The sequence below is a fragment of the Drosophila subobscura genome, chromosome E, assembly GCF_008121235.1.
Source record: "Drosophila subobscura isolate 14011-0131.10 chromosome E, UCBerk_Dsub_1.0, whole genome shotgun sequence".
Classification (NCBI taxonomy): Eukaryota; Metazoa; Arthropoda; class Insecta; order Diptera; family Drosophilidae; genus Drosophila; species Drosophila subobscura.
Genome location: NC_048531.1, coordinates 18,309,390 through 18,326,962, shown reverse-complemented (window position 1 = coordinate 18,326,962; position 17,573 = coordinate 18,309,390). Strand labels below are relative to the sequence as shown.

Below are 17,573 nucleotides of genomic sequence, written 5' to 3'. Positions count from 1 at the left end.
GCTAGCTTAAGCCTAGAAAATCAAGCAGCTGCGGAAGACATTTAAGTGCACAAATCACACATAAAAATGCAAAATGCAAAACTCAAACTCAAAACTTGAGAAATAAATTATAGAAACGAAAGCTTGGCCTTCGTTTTCTTGCTAAAAAGTGGGCCTACAACATGTGGAATTTGTGATAGTTGTGCACCTCCGCTGGCGGTTAATTTGTCGTCACGGTGATGCCCAGCGGCGGCGACTGCGTCGTGGCGCCCATATCCTGGGCGCTGCGTGGCAGGTAAGGCTTCGAGCTGGAGCGCTGGAACAGGTCCGAGACGAAGTTGGCCTGTAAGCAAAGGATAAACATTAATTTCGTGTGGCAATAAGGAATTTTTGGGTATATTTGAGTGCTCCTAAAAGTATGTAAAAGTAATTCTGTTCCTGCCTTTGCCTTTTTATCTTTTGAATTAAATCATTTGGAACATGGTCTACCCTCTACTCCTCGCTCTTTTGAAGCGTGAAATTACAACTGGCCAGGACAAGCTGCATGCCACAGCTGCTAGGAATCAAGCCTCAAGCGGCTTCGTGCCATCGATTGGCTTGATTGGCAGCACACGCGACGGCAGTGGCCCCTGCGGCAAGGTGTTGAGTTTTTATGCCAATTAGAAAATGTTTCCCGTACACCAATTAAATATGAATTAAATAATGAATAGAAGCGGTACATTTGTGCTTCGATTTGTGATGTTTTAATTGCAGTTCTTTGTTACAAGTAAATGAGTTGCTCTCTGTCCTACTGCTCCTTGCCCTTGGCGGGCCACACTGTGTGCCCATTGAACCAATTCTTGGGCAAACAAAAGCTCTAAAAAGATGTAGCAAGTGGTGGATAAAAGGGGCAACCAAGCAGTAGCTGGGAGGAGGAGGAAGACTTACCACAACCAAGGCACAGGTGGAGCCAATCAGTGCACCAGCCAGCACATCCGACCAATGATGTTTGTAGTCCGAGACGCGACTCAGCGCCGTGTACCAGGCAATCATAATGAACATAAACTGCAGCAGATGGCGCAGCAGCTTGGAGCCATGCCAGGTCATGCGTGCCTGCAGATAGAGCTGCCAGAAGAGAGACAGAGAGTAAACATTAGCGCCACAGATAGATCCACGTAGAAGGCGCAACTTACCGCCATGTAGACCATGGCGTAGAAGGTGAAGCTCGAGTGTCCGCTGGGAAACGACAGTCGCATCTCTTTGAGCATGCGCGCCGATGAGCCCAGGCCACGGCAAGTAAACTCCTGAATGTACTTGTTGGCATTCTGTGGATCGTCGCATGTGGAGCCATCGGCTAGGACGGGCTGGCACACCTGCAACAAAAGGTGAGTAAAAGTATGAGCAAAAGCCTTGACTGGGGTCTAAGCTGCTTATGGCATTGCTCCCTGCTCCACATGTGCTGCAAATTAGAGCCAAGAGATGAGACAACAGCTGCAGCTGCAGGGCTCCCCAACTGTTGCCGCACTTCACTAAACAATAGGGCGGCACTGTGTCGACTTCTAGAAGGGGGAAACGATCTCCCCATATCGCCCTAACAAGCCACTTGCCGCGCAAAGAGCAGCAGAAATATTTATAAAATTTGCCTGACAAGCAGTCAAAAAATAACATAAATAAACAGAAGTCCGTCTGGGGCAAGAGGCAGATTGAATGCGCCGCTGCTCATCTCAGAACTTTGTGCTGCCAAAAGTGTGTAAGCTGCTGCCTTGGTTGGGGCATGCCCCTGCCCTTTGGTTGCTATTATTAAAGCCTAACCCTTGGATGACTTCGACATTGAATTTGTCTGACATGTCGCGTCATTTGTCATGCTGCAGCAGCACATGTGGCAGCTTCAAACTAATTGGCAAATGTCAAAAATTGCTAAACATTTTTCCCCGGCAGACTCTGAGGACTCACCGCAATAAAGTGTGGCCGCAGTCGTCCAATGGAGTACTTGGCAATGTCCGTTGTCAGCTGGCTAACAGCGGCGCCAAAGCCATAGATGCCGACCTTCTTGTAGCATTCAATCAGCCAGTTGGGCAGCTCGTGGCCCATAACGACATAGCGACGACTCGTGGCATTGCCATTGTCCAGTTTCGCCTTGCGACGCGAGATGAGCACTTCGACAGTGAGTATCTGGGGGAAAAAGAGTTCAAAGAATGGGTTAAACATTGAGACAAAAGGGTGTGTGGCAGAGTTTCCTGTTAGCACCTCATAAAACCCTTTCTTTCGGTGGAAATGATAGGCAAATGCGAGTATTTATAGCCTCTGCTTTGACCCCGTTGCCTGTGCCAGCCACTGCCACATGTTGCTCTAGTTTTAATTGCTGGCATGTGGACAGTAAACAGACAACTCCCAGCCCCAGATGGGCAACTTGCAACAGCTACAATCCATTCCAAACTGAACTTGAATGTCGCAATCTTTGCTGCCCCAAGTAGACTCCGACAGACATCTGCTTGACACAATTTGGCTTCAATTACTTACCACACCAACGGGTATCAGCACTCCAATGAAGTACAGCATCCAATTGCGCACTGTGGAGTCGTGGAAGGGATGCCGCAGCGACTCATCGTCGCAGAAGAAGCCCCGCTTATAGGGATCTCCGAGCAGGAAAAATAATAGTATAGGAAAGCCAACTGCAAGAGGGAAAAGGTAACAATAACTTATCAATATTTAGTAGGTCATCCATGGGGTGTTTATCTATGGGTAAAGCGTACCGCTGACAGCTGTCTTGGGTTTGATATGTCTAAGCTATTGATAAGATTTCCCCACCCGAGCGGGCAACGTGCTTGGGGTTTCAATGCTGTTTATAGACCCTTATGTTGGGGCGTTCTTGTCTAATTAAAAATTCGTTGCCATTAATAATAACTCGTCAACGGAGCATACAAAACTGTGAGGCGTGCAAGCTGACAAATGGCTCCCCACCAATTGATGGATTGATTAGACAGCGATGCGTTGAGTTCCTTCTCTGTTTGTTTTGGGTTTTCGGTGGAGTTCTCCATTAAAATTGCATTAGGATGTGCTCTAGTTCAAGCTGCTAATGATGCATGCTACCTGCTCTGCACACAACTCACTGAGGCATGGAAAATGAGGCAAGTTCTGTGTGCCGCTCATTAGTCAGTGGCATGCCAGGCGGGGTCTGGAATAGAGTAGGATTGGAGTGGAAGTTGGAAGTGCAATTTAGATATCTCGAGTGCAGGACGTTGGCGACGCTTTGGCCACAGCACTTGACACAGCAGACAAGCCACCAGCGGGGTCCGTTACTCTCGCTCTCTCTCCCTTTTAATTGGTTTCTTCCGTTTGCAGCGGCACACAAAGGTGGGTGACACAATGACCTTAGAGATCCCAGTTCCCTCTTTAGTCATTCTTCAGCAGAGCAGCTGCAGTTCAACAGGGGAACAGTTGCCTAAATCTAGATCAGAGAGATTCCCGCATTGTCTCTGGATATTTGACGATCTCTGGGGCAGGTTCTGCTGCCGCTGGGAAAGTTATATGGATGAATTCTGGCAGAGATTAGCGTCATATTACACACAGAGGCAGACACACACAGCAAGTGGCCCATTGTTGGCCACAGGGAACACTCTCCCACTCTCTCTCTCTCTCTCTCTGTCTCTCCCTGTCTCTAATCCTTGTGTATCCCGCCACCCGGTAGCACTAAAAATGTTTTTATGACTTTTGTGGCATAGAAAATGAAAGTGTCTGGGCAGATATTTCGTTGTCCATAATCTGGATTAACTATGTTTTACGATAAAACCATTTTCCAGCAGCCGAAATGGGGGAAAAGCCATGAAAAACTATGAAAATCTATGGAAAATTGTGTGAAATGGAAACGAAAGCAAAAGAGAACTACATTTTGGTGACTATTTCTCCCTTTTCTCTACTCTTTATGAGGGTGACATAAAACGTTTAAAAATGATTATGGGGGAGCAGCAGCCCACACACTCAGCGTTGCTCTGCGCTGCTCCCTTTCCACTGTTCCACTTCCACCTCCAGCACCGGCTCCTCCTGCTGCTGCCTCTCTCCTCCACCTCCAGCGGAAATGCTTAATTTAATTCGTAGAGTGGAAACCAAGCGGGGCGACCCGGCGTCCCCGTGTTGCATTCAACCGAATTGTAGCGCACCTAGGGCCGCACTTTGATAGCAAAACAAACGGCTGCTGGCCGCTGCCGCTGCCGCTGCCGCTGCCCATTTGGTGTCAAGTTCATTTCAATAATAAAGACGCCGCCGCAGCACACACAACACACACAACATTTACCATCTAATTGAAGCAACAATAGCAACAAACAAGAGTACACAACAAGACAGCATAAACAAATTGTTTGTTAAACAAAGAGGTAAACGCAGACACTTCAGGTCTGAGGTTTAAGTTCTTTAGCCAAAAGAGCAGTTTGCCGCCAGCCCCAGCCCAGCGGCGGCGGCTTCAAGTGAGGAGGCGGGAGCCACCGTCGTACGCCACGATACAAGATGCTGCACTGCCTCTTTCAAGTTGCCAAATATTTATACAGCAATGAGACTCTTATCTAAGACCACACTCCACTTTGCTCTCCAAATCTGACCTCAAATAGGAGCGGCACAAAATGTCTAATTAAAAGCGTCTGACTTGCACTTGCTGCCAGCCTGGACTGCAGACTGCGGACTGGTCTGTACTAATTACACATGACGGAAGTCAAATTAAAGACAATTAATGCAAAGAAGAAAATAAAAAGCAGAAGACAAGCTAACAGCCAGAGGCTGTCTCTGGCGCTGACTCTGTCTCAAAGATGACTGACAACAGGCCGCAGATTCTTCGCTTTAATTGATTCGAGAAGCTCCAAGAAATATGATTATCTCCTGTCCATGGAAACAATAACTGCAAAGATTGATTAAGCCAAGAACCCCCGAGCAGACAGGCGACAGGTAGATATTTGTATGAGAAAATATTGATTTGGGTGCTGCAGACCAATTTCCCGCATGGCTGTAGACCAGCGAAGACCATGTCTTGGGATGGGAATTACCAGGAATCCCAACACACACGTTTTCCCAGGGCAAACGCTACAAAAAGGTGTCACAGGTACGAGGAGGAGGAGAGGGCAGTGCAGTGCCTTTGCCGTTGCCTTCGACAGGCCATGAGTCATGGACCCATGGGCCTCTTGCTGGCAATTAAATGTTCATTACTTTTCCATCCAAGAAACTGTAGCGAAAAAACAAATGAAAAATCAACAGCCACAGCCGCAGTGCTGCATCTTTTTGTTGCAACTGTAAAATCGTTGCTGCATCTATTGTGTTGCCACTGCAACTGTATCTGGGGTCTCTGTCTTCCCTGTTTGTTGTTGTTTTTCGGTAGGTAAACACCAACAATGAAACCAACAATTGCCGCAGGCCTCATGTCGGAGATTTCCCCCCCACAAAATCCAGCCCGAAATGCGTTGCATAAATATTTTTGTTTCTACTTAGATTTTTGGTCAAATGAAAGACAAGAATTCTCCCCACCAATCACGCTCAATAAATTATTGAAGTGGCAGAGAGCCACGGCGGAGACGACCTCCAAAATGGATACTTTTTTCTGTATATTTTATGGGTTTAATGACTCTCTCCCCCCCCCCGGGAGAAAGGTGGAGGCAGAAGTCGGGAAAAGTCTGTGCCACGGCTCGTTCGCATTCAATTAACGTCAAAGGGAGTCGGAGGAGCCGTCGTCGGGTTTTGAGTTCGTTTTCCTGAGGTTGCGGCTGTTCTGGGGGGTTGGGGTTTGTTTTGCCTAAGTGCCAGCGACACTCCACTCACGATATCTATGCTGCCTCTGTCTCGGCATCACTTTATCAGCGTCAGAACTAATTTACACCCAAAAGCGTTTGACGACAGCGCAGGGAAAAGCATCTTTGTCGACCCTCTGAAAACCAGAACTCTAAATGGCCCACCAAATGCAGTCCAACATTCTTTTGGCTATGATATTGGGTATTTTGTAACAGATTAAACTAATTGGAATTTATTGGGAAGCCAACACGAAGCGAAGTGCGTTTTGTGTTTCTTGTTTGTTGACTTTTGTCTGTGGTCTGTTGCCATGGTTTCTGGTTAATTTATTTGAGGAACTTTTCTCGTTGGTTTACCATTTGCCTTTTAAGTTAACAAATCGATAAAGGAAATTGATTTCTCGATTATAAATTGATTAAATATGCGCACGGCACGAGTTTTAGATTACGGGAGTCCCCACGAAAAATAATAAAAACTAAATAAAGATTATAAATGCCTGCCTCTATGGCCGTGTAGTCTGCAGCTTATCATTTTGTATTCCTATTTGTACTTTTTGTTGGGTAATCTGCGATGATAGCACCCAAAACTCCTTTTGTTTTATGAGCACAAAAGTTTTGCGTATGATTCATTTGGGTTTACGGATTTTTTCAGGGGATCTTAGCAGCGCTCCTTATGAGTCAACCTTTGCGAAAGTTTGCCTGCTACCTGGCCGCCACATGTGTCACGCAGTTATGCTGCCAGCACAATGAGGCCATTAATTTGGAGCCGCGATCTATGGCTAATTGGAACGATCTACCACAGTTAGACAAATATGGCGACTGCTTGAGTTTGTGTGTTGTTTAGTGCCAATTGCAAAAGTCTACAGCTATGTTTTGGTGGTGAATCATTCCTCACAACACCCCGCCTTGTAGTTAATCAGGAGAGCGAACAAACGGACGACCGAACGTGTGTTCTCAGGTAAGCTCTCCGCCAAACCGGTTTCGCTACAATGCAAGCTATTGATAGTTATTGTTGTTGCTGTTGCTGCTTGCTCTTCACCTTCTTCTCATTGCTTTCGTCACTTTTATGCACCGTAAACGACGCTCGCTTGAGCTAAGAGAATATGTTGCTAAACTTTGCTCCCCATAAAACTGTAAATGATCGATCTGCAGGGTATCCAAAGCTGCGACGCCCCCCCCAATCTGGTCGTGCTTATTTGTTCTCTTTACGAAACTTAAAACACAATATGCTGATAAAGGTTGAGGCTGAAGAGAACGAACTGCTGATTGTGAAATGTGCAACTCCTCCACCGCCAGCGTTTCCGCCAGACAACTCCCGTACAAGACAGTCACTGCAGGTTGTCCACCTTTTGGCTGACACAGTTTACCAACGCTTTGGCTTTTGTTTAAACAAAAAGGTAAGGTGTGCAAACAGGGAAATGAAACATAAGTCAGCAGTAAAAGTGATTTCCATTGGGGAGGGTGAGAAATGATTTATATATAGCAAAAGATAGATATTTACTGCTAATTATTGCATTCGCGCCAACATTGAGTCACATTTTTAACTATGAATCTTTGAATTATGCAAATACTGTAAATCGAACAACAACAGTAACAGCTGCCCGAAGAGAGGGCTGCTAAGAGAGCGAGCAAGAGAGAGCCAGCCGCCAACAGAGCTTTGCCGCTCAATTACATAAAAACCAAGAGAGAGAGAGATACCATGAAAAGAAACAAAACGAAACGAAAGAAAAGAAAAACAAACATTGCGGCAACAAATAAACATTCCGTATTTACTTGAAAAGTTTCCCATTGAATTTCAGGGCAATCAAGGCAGCAAAATGTGATTGTAAATGTGGGGGGCACAGGTGAACCATAAACTACAAACTACAAACTTACCGCAGAGTAAAATTAAAATGTCCAGGCCCACGCGGCACAAGATTCTCTTATTTGTGTCCATGTTTTCTCCTTGCTGTTGCTGCTGCTGCTGTTGGTTCTCTTCTGCCGCCTGGAGACGCACCTCGACCAAGTTGCTGTAGTGGTTATTATTGCTGCTAAGATTATTATTGTCAACCAACGACACAACCGTCGTCGCCTGTCTGGTGTTGGCCACGTTAGCTTCTGATTCGGCACTCAATTGACTTGGTGGCCGCCGGAGCGGTGTTGTTTCGCTAACGGAAGATTCGTTACTCATTTTGGTGCTGTGCCGCTGGCTTTCGGGTGTAAATCGCTTGATTTGATGCGAAAGCTTTGCTCTCTCTCGCGAGAGCTGTTCGCTCTTTTTGGCGCTTGAACTTGAGTGAGTGAACTTGGGCGCTTTTGACGTGACGCTTTCGTTGCGAAGGTAGAAAACTCTGAATTCACGTCATAGTCAGCCTCTGGAACGAAGCATAAGAAAAAGAGATTAATCGTATTATGAGAAGAATAATAATAAAATGTTGTATAATGGCACGGCGTGAGTAATGCGGCGGCGCGGATTCCCTAACGATAAAACAGACAGCTGTGACGATTCGTTTCTTTTCTTTTTTCCCCACTCTCTGATTCATATGTGTGTGTGTCTTGATTGAAGAACTTTACGATTTATTAACACCCCAACTGGAAATCACCAGCGGGTTCTCAAACGGGTTAAGTGACGTCTATTTAAATGAACAATCAACTTTCAATTTTTTATTCAATTTAAGACTCGAGAGTCATTCCAGTCCTTTCTTAGGAAAAACTCCTTTCCATGGGGTACCCACTGTACTCATGGTAGCTTTGCCATTCCATCGCTCTCTTGTAGAACCTCGTGAATTTCTATAATTTTGTGCAATCAACTCGGCCATCAACGGGGCGTTGTAATGACCAACTAGGGGCACGCCACGCCAACTGCTTCAGGTTCAACAACAAGCCCCTTAATTTGACAAAACTCCAAGTGGCAAACGTCTTGTCAGATTCCCAGCAAAGGCTACAGAAGGAGCCACAACCACAGCCACATTGGCGTAGGAATTGCATCGAAGTTGTCAGCTTCGATTATGGCCGGGTCCAAGGCAGCGAGGGCAATCCTCCATTCGATCAGACAACGACTATTTATAGATAGCAGAGGATTTCTGCCCACTTTAGTGCCTTCTGCAGTCACTAGAATCAACTGGTTGGCTGCCTCCGATGCCCTGATGAATGTGCTCAGCCTTCTGGGGGAATGACACAGCTGCATCTTCATGAAAAGTGCAACAAGAGCAGTGTGGACTTCTCTTGTAAAACTCATCGATATCATCTGACCTGGCCGGAAGGGGGGAGCGTGCTTCCACGCACCTGAGATCTTGAGTTCTGTCTGCTTGCGATTATTTTTCTTTAATTGTCAACTCCCGGATATAACAAAAATTCCATTAGTCGCGGCTAAGAATACCCTGTAGATGTGGCAATTGTTGGCCCATTAATGCACGATTAATCTTGCTTTTATTTCGGCAAAACTTTATTTTCTATATCTTATCGCTGGTGTTTATGGGGGCTAGGTTTGGGGTCTGTGTCATAAAATGTGACAACATTTTTTAATGACAAACTAATTTAGCTTGAATTATGACTGTGTAAAGTGCTTACAAATCGTAAGTCATGATTTAATTGAAACAAAAGGGTTTTAATAAAGGTATTTAGGGTCTTGTTAAAGTGGGTATATTTATAGAACATAGTACTGGAATACCTATACTGTATTTTTGTATACAAAACACTAAATATTTTAGGAATTTCAAGATCTGTTTACTATGGAATTTACAATCAATGGTGTGTACTGACTGATGTAAATGATGTGCTTGCGATTTATTGTCGGCATTCTTGGGAACTTGAGGGATTGAAGATTTGGAAATAGAAATTCAACTAAATCTTACGCAGGCAGATTAAAATAACTTTTACTCTCAGTGGTGCATAAATTTCCCTTCAATCTGTTAACCTGCACACTCCACAGTGCAATTAATTTCACGTACATACTTCACGCGTTTAGCATATCTGAGGATATGTCATGTTCCAAGGGGATTACAAGATCAACGCGGGAGGGTGACGGCGCCTGAAGTTGAAGGCCTTTTGCCTCCCACTCCCACTCTCTGCGTGTCCCCCCCTCTCTGCTCATTTGCATTTATTCGTACCAGTTGAACGAATAACCGATCTCGGGCAACGACCACAAGCTGAGCATTCCCCACACCCCTCGCCCTCTCTCTCGCACTCTCTGTGGCATTCGGATATAATTTTTGGAATATTTCAGACATCTCATGGAGCGTATTAAGGTCAAGCTGCTGAGGCGCCTGTTTATCCCAGAAAGGAAAATTAATTTAAAAATCAAAATACGCATAAATATCGGTAAGTGTAATAATCATAATTTACATAAACAACAGGAGAAAATATATTTGTAGATAGATCCGGCGACCGCTGGCCATTTCGATTGGAATATCTTAATTCAAACTCAATCAAAAAGAGCGCCAAGTTTCCTTATACATTCGGACAATTTGGGGGTTTCAAATTCAGGCTGTACTTTGCAGACAACCTGTCGACGTCGGAAGGAAAATCGATACCAGAAATAAGGAAAACAAACCAAGAGACCAAACAGACCCACTGGTGGCTTGTAAAGTGCATGTTTATTTGCTTTGTTAATGAATATTTTTTGAATGCGAAGATCAGCAAAAGTTTGGGCAACATTTTACACGCGCCTGACAACGAAATTGAATACTACAACAAATCGGTAAGGGGTCGCAAAATATTGGTTGAAAAAGAGTTAAATTGGTAGCCGTAATAGGAGAACTCAAAATATTACATATAAAATAATATTGAGACTTTCCATCAGCATTTCGAATGTTTATTGGCTGCAGCCTGCAATGGTCGGGTACTTTGGCCCACTGCCAAGGCAGAAAAACTCTGATCGAACGTGCGGCATTCATGGGATTGATTAGTTAATAAATAAAGACCCAGGCACATTCACAGTGCGTCGGCATGTTTGGGTAATCAAAATTGTTTTCCCTTTTTGCGTTTCAATAATTGATAAGCTATCGGGGATGTGAGTGCGCCGCGAATTTTCCGAGTATGGATTTGGGGGGCATTTTGTTTATTTCCGCATGGAACATGGCCCATGAAATGTATTTCCGAATCGCAAATACGCAAAAGAATGGACAGGGACGTAGGAGGAGGAGCAGGCTATGGCGAACATCGATTTTAAACCAAACAAAAGAAAGCAAAATCTTCCCACGCAATCGATGAGCGAATTTCCTTTCCCTCTTTACACCTGCAATATTTATGAATTCTCCCACAGACACACTCACCTCACCCACTGAAGCACATTCGATTCGCATTTGTTTATGTGACCGTCAATTTGGTTTTGGAGGCTCCACAGACACTTTTGTGTTTGTCGGCCAAGCAAATCAATAAAAATGAGAGAGATAACAAATATGGCCAAATCCATCCGCTATCTGAACAATTCGCCTCCACAAATAAACACTTTCCCTGTATATTATTTCGCGTGTTTCTTTGTTTAATTAATTTACCTTTACCAAAGAAACGTAAATAAATTGCGAAACTTTGAGCTAAGCAAGCCTTGTTTGCGCCGTCATCGTTAGTTTTGCCTTTTTACACTTCTTTCAAAACACTTTGATTTGCCATCAATTAAATATCAGGCCACACTGGCATTAGATATAGCACGACCGATTCGTAGTGGGATCTCTGTTACAGTTGGCGGTACACAGAATCAGAAATTTATATACAACCGAGCACGAAAGCAGAAAAAAGGCGAGTGTGTCGTCAGATAAGATTGCCGTCTGTCTCTGCCCGTTTCCAGTGTTTCAGTCACAAGCGGAACGGGAATAATTGCGACAAACAGAAGAGAGAGCGCAGAGAATTCTGATTCTCTCTGTTATCGCAACGAAACGTTATGGAAATGGAATATGCAAAGGAAAGAAGGTCAAAGGTAATGGTCTCATGGGTTGGGTTTTCTTGGGGCAACATTGGGAGGATGACTTAGCGCCTACTCAGAGCTGTGGTCCAGGGTTTATTTCTGTAAATCTAATTATACAGAAGTTGCATGCATCCCTACGCCATGACTATGAACTTTTAAACAAATCCAAACTTATATTGATGCCTGCGCCCATTTGTAGAGGAATGTATCAATATTTCAATACAAGCATGACCATCACAAACGTAAGACCTACCTACGCAACACCTTTGCATTCACCCACCAACCCTCAAAGTTCTTCCTGCATTTCTCTGCACTGTTCCATTTCCAAATAGTGCACTGATCAGAGAGAGCGCAACAGAAAGCAAGAGAGAGCTATTCTTCTGTTTTGATGCCCTGCACTCATAGAGTTTTGGGGTATATTAGGTTTTGGAAGTAAAGCGCACCCTGGAGGTCCCACCCAACTATCATGAGAAGCGAAAAGCAAGAAAAACAGAGAGGGTGTTATAGAGATAGGCGCATTCACTAACAATTCAATCTTATTCGAAGACACAAAAAGCCCTTAGAGGGAGAGACTGATTACCAGGGTATTTTATCGTCGCTACTCACTCTCATCGACTCGTTTCCATGCTGTGGCGGTGGCTGTGGTTGTGGCGGCGCTGGCTGGCTGCTCTGCCAGTTTCATTCCATTTCTTTTCGTTGAACGGTTCGGGTCGCCTGCATGTTGCTTGCATTCGGTTAACGGTGCGTTTCGTTTCGTGTGTGTTTTCGTTTGTCGTAATTCGCGTCGCTGCGCATGCGAAGGAGAGCGCGCAGAGCATAGTAGCAACAGCAACAGGAACAACATCGAAGAGACACATAAAGTGCAGGCAAACAAACAAACAAAAAACGAGTGCAAATGGGGAAATTGAAATGCAAGTGCAAATAGTGCAACAGATTTTAACGCATTTGACTTTGTGCGCCGCCAGCAATATTTGTCCAATATTTTGACTCGGATTTGGTCGATTGCCATCGCTCATCGTTTATCGCTTCGTGCGCAATATACCAACTCCCCCCCCTGTTCTTGCCACTAAGAAAACGCCGACTTTACATTATCAATTTGTTGGTGCAACCCAAAAATCAGGCACTGCCATCGCCACCGTCGACGCTCTTATCATACGAAAGAGACTTACTTTGCCCAAACTGAATTATTGCCGATACGCGAAGAGGCAAGGAAAAAGTCTTACCCAAGACAAACAGAGGAGCGTCCCAGTACCAGTCTCAGTCCATTAGCACATACTCGAAGAAATCCCCGGGTCGAGGATTATTCAAATATTTGTGTCCCAGTGTGTGTGTGTGTGCCGCTGATAAGATGACCACCAAGGCAGTGTCCAGGTGCAATAGAGCCATAAATTGAGGCCAGGTTCAAGCTCACTCCCCCACACCCTACTCTCGGTGCTCCACCATTAGCTAAACCCTCCGATACCGACTCCCGATAAACCAAATTCCAGCATGAGCAGCCTGCGTCCGGGCAGCGTCTGTGATACGACGCCGCTGCAGCGCTTCGAGAGCCAAAGCAGCAGCGGCGAGGAGCCCTCGTCTCCGACGGCAGCCAGCATCATAGCAGCCGCCGCTGCAGCCGCCGCTTCCACCACATCGACATCCAATCCCCACAACCTAAACAACAACAACAATGTAAAACTTGATTTACAGCTGCCGACATTCGTTGGAAGCTCGGGAGCGGGAGCGGGAACGGGAACGGGAGCGGCACCCGGCCTGGGAACTGGACTAGCCAACGGACCAGGATCCATTGTCAGCGGCAAAAGGCAACTGCGCGGTCCAACAAAGATACTTGGACGCATTCTCTTGGACTTGTGTATGCTCAGCTGCGGTAAGTTTGAATAGAAAAGAAAAGATTATAAAGGGGAGCTGCTCAGAGCTGGGAACTAGCAGACATCAAAGGGTGGGAACTGTGGTACAGGAAGTGCTATCTAATATGTATAATTTCCTGTTAGAAATACTCAGAAATGTGCAGCAACAAAGAGTGGTTATTGATGGACGATTTGCGTGGTTAAAGGCAAATATTGGTAGGCTTCTGCGACTATTCTCCAAGACTAAACTTTGGGATTCCAAAAAGTATAGCCACAGCTCGAACATTCTTCAAACTGAGTTCTAGCTAGGAATTTTCTTTTTCATTTGAGAGACAAAACTTTAAACTTTTAGAAACAAAAGCATAATAATGCATTTTGTTCAACAGAACACCCCAAAGTGCTCCCATTTCCAATGAAGAATTGTTTTCTTTCTAATCTAAGTTCCGAATAAATCAATTTTGATGTAGGCAGGGAGGGGAGTTCTATCACGCTACCCTCTCCCATCTCTTCACACGTTTTATGATCTGTTATCATCTGTGGCAGCAATTGATCTCTGGCACTTGCAAGTCATGAACTGAACCCCATTCCACATTTGAATCCATCACGCGGCAGCCTAAGATGAAATGTCTTGTGTGGGGTGCGAGAAAGTGCGCCAGAGAGATGGTCTTCCAGCTGTTCTGCTGAGTATTTTCGAATATCTACTGTAACTAAGGTGAAGCGTCTTTCCCCCCTTGAGTTTCATCTGTGAAATTGTTTTAAAATGCTTCCAGCAGTGTTTATTGCTGTAGTTCCTTTGTGTTTCCATAATGAACAGGCAGATTTCGAACCCCCCAAAAAACAGATACAAAACAACAGAAAATTTACGCGTATTTATTCGCTCATCGAGTTGGGTCTGATTTATTTTATTCAATTTGTGGCAAAGTTCTCGTTTTGCAGAGGGGTAGAATCGCTGTGCTCGTTTCCCCACATAAAACAGCAGCCACATGAACCATCACCATGGTCTGGTCTCTGTTGTTTACCCAAGTCCAATTAAGGCTGGATCAGCAGACCAGACCTTGCACTGCCATGAATTGGACACCACGGCGATCGGGCCACCCACTTGCAATGTGAAAAATCTCAAATTCCATGGGGCAGAGACTCTATCTATCTGATTTTTCCTTTTCCAGTGGGTCTGCCTATGCTGGGCTTCTCCTTGTGGGGTGAGCCCTTCAAGCGCGGCTTCTTCTGCAATGACTCGTCGCTGAAGCATCCCTACAAACACTCCACCATACGCAGCTGGATGTTGTACCTCATGTGTGGCGCAGTGCCCTTCTGGCTGGTGAGTCAATGACAACATTATTTCGTTTGCTTTTTGATGACTAACTTTATGCCCTGCCCCAGATAATCCTCGTGGAGTTCTTCAGGTGCCAGGACAAGCGTTTGCATGGGCCATTGAAGAGCCTGAAGACCCGCACTGGCAGTGGCTACCATTTGTGTCATCTGGAACTGCCCTACTGGCTGCTGGAGTGTTACAGGAAGATTGGCATCTTCATCTTTGGCCTGGGCGTTGAGCAGCTGACGGCGAATATCGCGAAGTATGCCATTGGCAGGCTGCGACCGCATTTCTACACTGTAAGCGGGATGGGAAATCTTCTCTGCCGCGTGTTACCTTTGCTGATCTGTTTCCTGTCTCCCTATAGCTCTGCCAACCCGTACTCTGGGATGGCAGCAATTGCAGTCATCCCATGAATGCCGCTCGCTACATCGAAGAGTTCACCTGTGGCGCAGCGGACATGAATGCCAAACGGCTCAAGGATATGAGTCTATCGTTTCCCAGCGGGCATGCCAGCTTCTCCTGCTATGCCATGCTCTACATAGTCGTAGGTTTTATGCTTTAAAGAACTAACCAGAGCTGCCACTAATTGATGTTTGCTTGCAGATCTACTTGCAGCGCCGCATGCATTGGCCACGACTGCGTATGTTGCGACACTTTCTGCAGTTTTTGCTGCTCATGTTCGCCTGGTACACCTGCCTGACGCGCATCTCCGACTACAAGCACCACTGCTCCGATGTGCTGGCAGGCGCCGGCATTGGCATTACCTATGCCGTAGTTGTGGTGAGTTTTAAGCAGAATATGCCCTTGATTGTGATGTACTTTAATGCCTGTTCCTTTTGCAGACCTCAACCTTGTGGTAGGCGGGGTTACAAACCCCTCCCCAGACTACCCACCGCGCTGGCCTGCGTTCGCTTTAGCAGATGTTTCATCTACTGGAACTTTCAGTTTTTAACTTAGTCTCAAATATCGACCATCGTTAGCAGCTAAGCACTTATTTATCTCTGTATCTACATGTCTAAGAGTGCACGTTTCAATCATTTTTAACATTTTACTTCATAAATTTCAGTTACTATTAAATGTTTTAACATTACAAAACAATATTGAAGTCTGACAGTTGTAAAAGTCGCTTAATTGGTTGTTGGAATTTATGAGAATTTGTTCTGAGCTCTGAGTAATGGCTTGAGTATTTTATGAACGGAAGAACCAAGTCAATTAATGTTTAGATTTCTGACAAAACAGCAACTGATGTGCCCTCACTCCCTCTCTCCCTCTCTATGAGTTGTTGATTGATTGATGGGGCATGCTCTGGAGGGATAAGGGAAAGTGTCATATCAAAGTGTTTCATCATGTCTAGAGTTTTTTATCTCTTGCACAAATCTTTGCTGCTCCACATACCAATCCGTAACATATTTTATTTATCACCAAACACTCCCCAATTCGAGTTGGAAAATTGCACACTTTAAGCATTTATTTCGAGTGTTTTGATCGCTGTGTAAAAAATTGCCACACAAAAAGCGCAACTGAAATAAAAATTACACAAGGAAGTGTGTCCTTGACGTGTGTGCAGATTAATTACCATTCGGAAAACCCGCTTGGCACTCTGGGGTGTCTGTTGTTAGGCGCCAGTTTGTGGTCGAAAAAACTGGCCAGTTCCAGTTGGTAGATCTTTGATCTATGGCTAATTAGAGATCGGCCAGAGACTGCGGCAGTCAGCAATTTGTGGTTTTTAATTACTCTTCGGCAACCCCCCTCGATCTCCGCGATCTCTCCGATCAATTTGCATATGATTTACATATTAAACGAATTTATCGCCTGCGCCACTCAACAAGTGAATGGAGAGATGGAGCTGGAGCAGGAGCAGGAGGGGCAGGAGCTGCCTTGATGCATCACTCAATCAGGCAGTGGGACAGCCAAGTGCCACTCACTCACTTTGCATTAGGAGCTGCTCCATATATTTACATATTACATATGTACATAAATGTATATGTACATACATTTAATGTAAAACCATTGCAGCTATCAGCACTCAGGCCACTCAGACAGCCCAGGAGATTGATGCGACTGTAAAACATGGCACCCAGAACATGCAGCCATTCGCTGGAGAGTGCTTGGAATCTGCCGAATTTCTATGCAAGCCTTTCCAGCAATTAACACAATTCTTTATGCAGCTTTTATCGCTGTAATTGCAGGCCCCACTCCAAACTATTCCCCAATTCCACAATTCCCCCGATTCCACAATTCCCCAATTTTCAATTGCCCGCATCTGCTGTCAATTCTTTTCTCTCCTTCTCCTTCTCCTTCTCTTTCTCTTTTTGTTTTGATGTGGCAACGGATTGGGGTTCTCTTCCACGCGTGTCTGTCAATAGCGGGATTAACTTGACACCGAATGTTGGCACACAATTGCAGATGCATAAAACTTCTAGCCAGAGTAAGAGAGAGAAAGAGAGGAGGGGAAAAATAGACGTTTGACCAGCGGGTTTTTTGCAATTTTCAACTCATAAAATTGGCATGAGCAGATTCAGGCGCGAAATTCATTTCTGAAGCATGAAAATTACAGCATCGAAAAAGCAAGACAAAAGGCATAGAGGTAATGCACTACGTTTTGGGGTGTAAGTTACAAAGGGGAGGGAGGGACCAGAAATTATTACACGGACTAGCGCGGATTACCTGGAGAGGCGCTGCAGGGAGGGGCATGCTGCATTTGGGGTGGATTTTGTCACTGATGGAATGATGATTAATGGGCACACAATGAAGGCAACCAAATCAATGAGCGGTGATTCTGATGGTGATTCATTTTTTGGGGGTCTACT

The 17,573-nt window shown here is 45.1% G+C and overlaps 2 protein-coding genes across 4 annotated transcripts; one reads left to right on the top strand and one right to left on the bottom strand.

Moving 5' to 3' along the window:
* Positions 1-187: 187 nt before the first annotated feature.
* Positions 188-11,330, bottom strand: LOC117892752 (putative phosphatidate phosphatase). Of its 2 annotated transcripts, none has more exons than XM_034799176.1 (7): positions 11,195-11,327; positions 7,596-8,074; positions 2,479-2,630; positions 1,912-2,130; positions 1,152-1,331; positions 907-1,083; positions 188-322 (listed from the first exon to the last, which is right to left on the bottom strand). In XM_034799176.1, the coding sequence occupies exons 2-7, from the start codon at positions 7,888-7,890 to the stop codon at positions 200-202; spliced, it is 1,146 nt and encodes a 381-aa protein (XP_034655067.1). In that variant the 5' UTR covers positions 7,891-8,074; positions 11,195-11,327; the 3' UTR covers positions 188-199. The 2 variants fall into 2 exon arrangements, with proteins under 2 accessions (XP_034655067.1, XP_034655068.1); XM_034799177.1 differs by lacking the exon at positions 188-322 and adding an exon at positions 704-835 and having other exon boundaries at positions 11,195-11,330.
* Positions 11,331-11,449: 119 nt separating this feature from the next.
* On the top strand, positions 11,450-15,861 carry LOC117892753 (putative phosphatidate phosphatase). Of its 2 annotated transcripts, XM_034799179.1 has the most exons (7): positions 11,450-11,613; positions 13,291-13,468; positions 14,615-14,766; positions 14,829-15,059; positions 15,128-15,307; positions 15,367-15,543; positions 15,606-15,861. In XM_034799179.1, exons 1-7 carry the CDS (start codon positions 11,578-11,580, stop codon positions 15,621-15,623), a joined length of 972 nt encoding a protein of 323 aa, XP_034655070.1. In that variant the 5' UTR covers positions 11,450-11,577; the 3' UTR covers positions 15,624-15,861. The 2 variants fall into 2 exon arrangements, with proteins under 2 accessions (XP_034655070.1, XP_034655069.1); XM_034799178.1 differs by lacking the exon at positions 11,450-11,613 and having other exon boundaries at positions 12,283-13,468.
* The last annotated feature ends 1,712 nt before the right edge of the window (positions 15,862-17,573 follow it).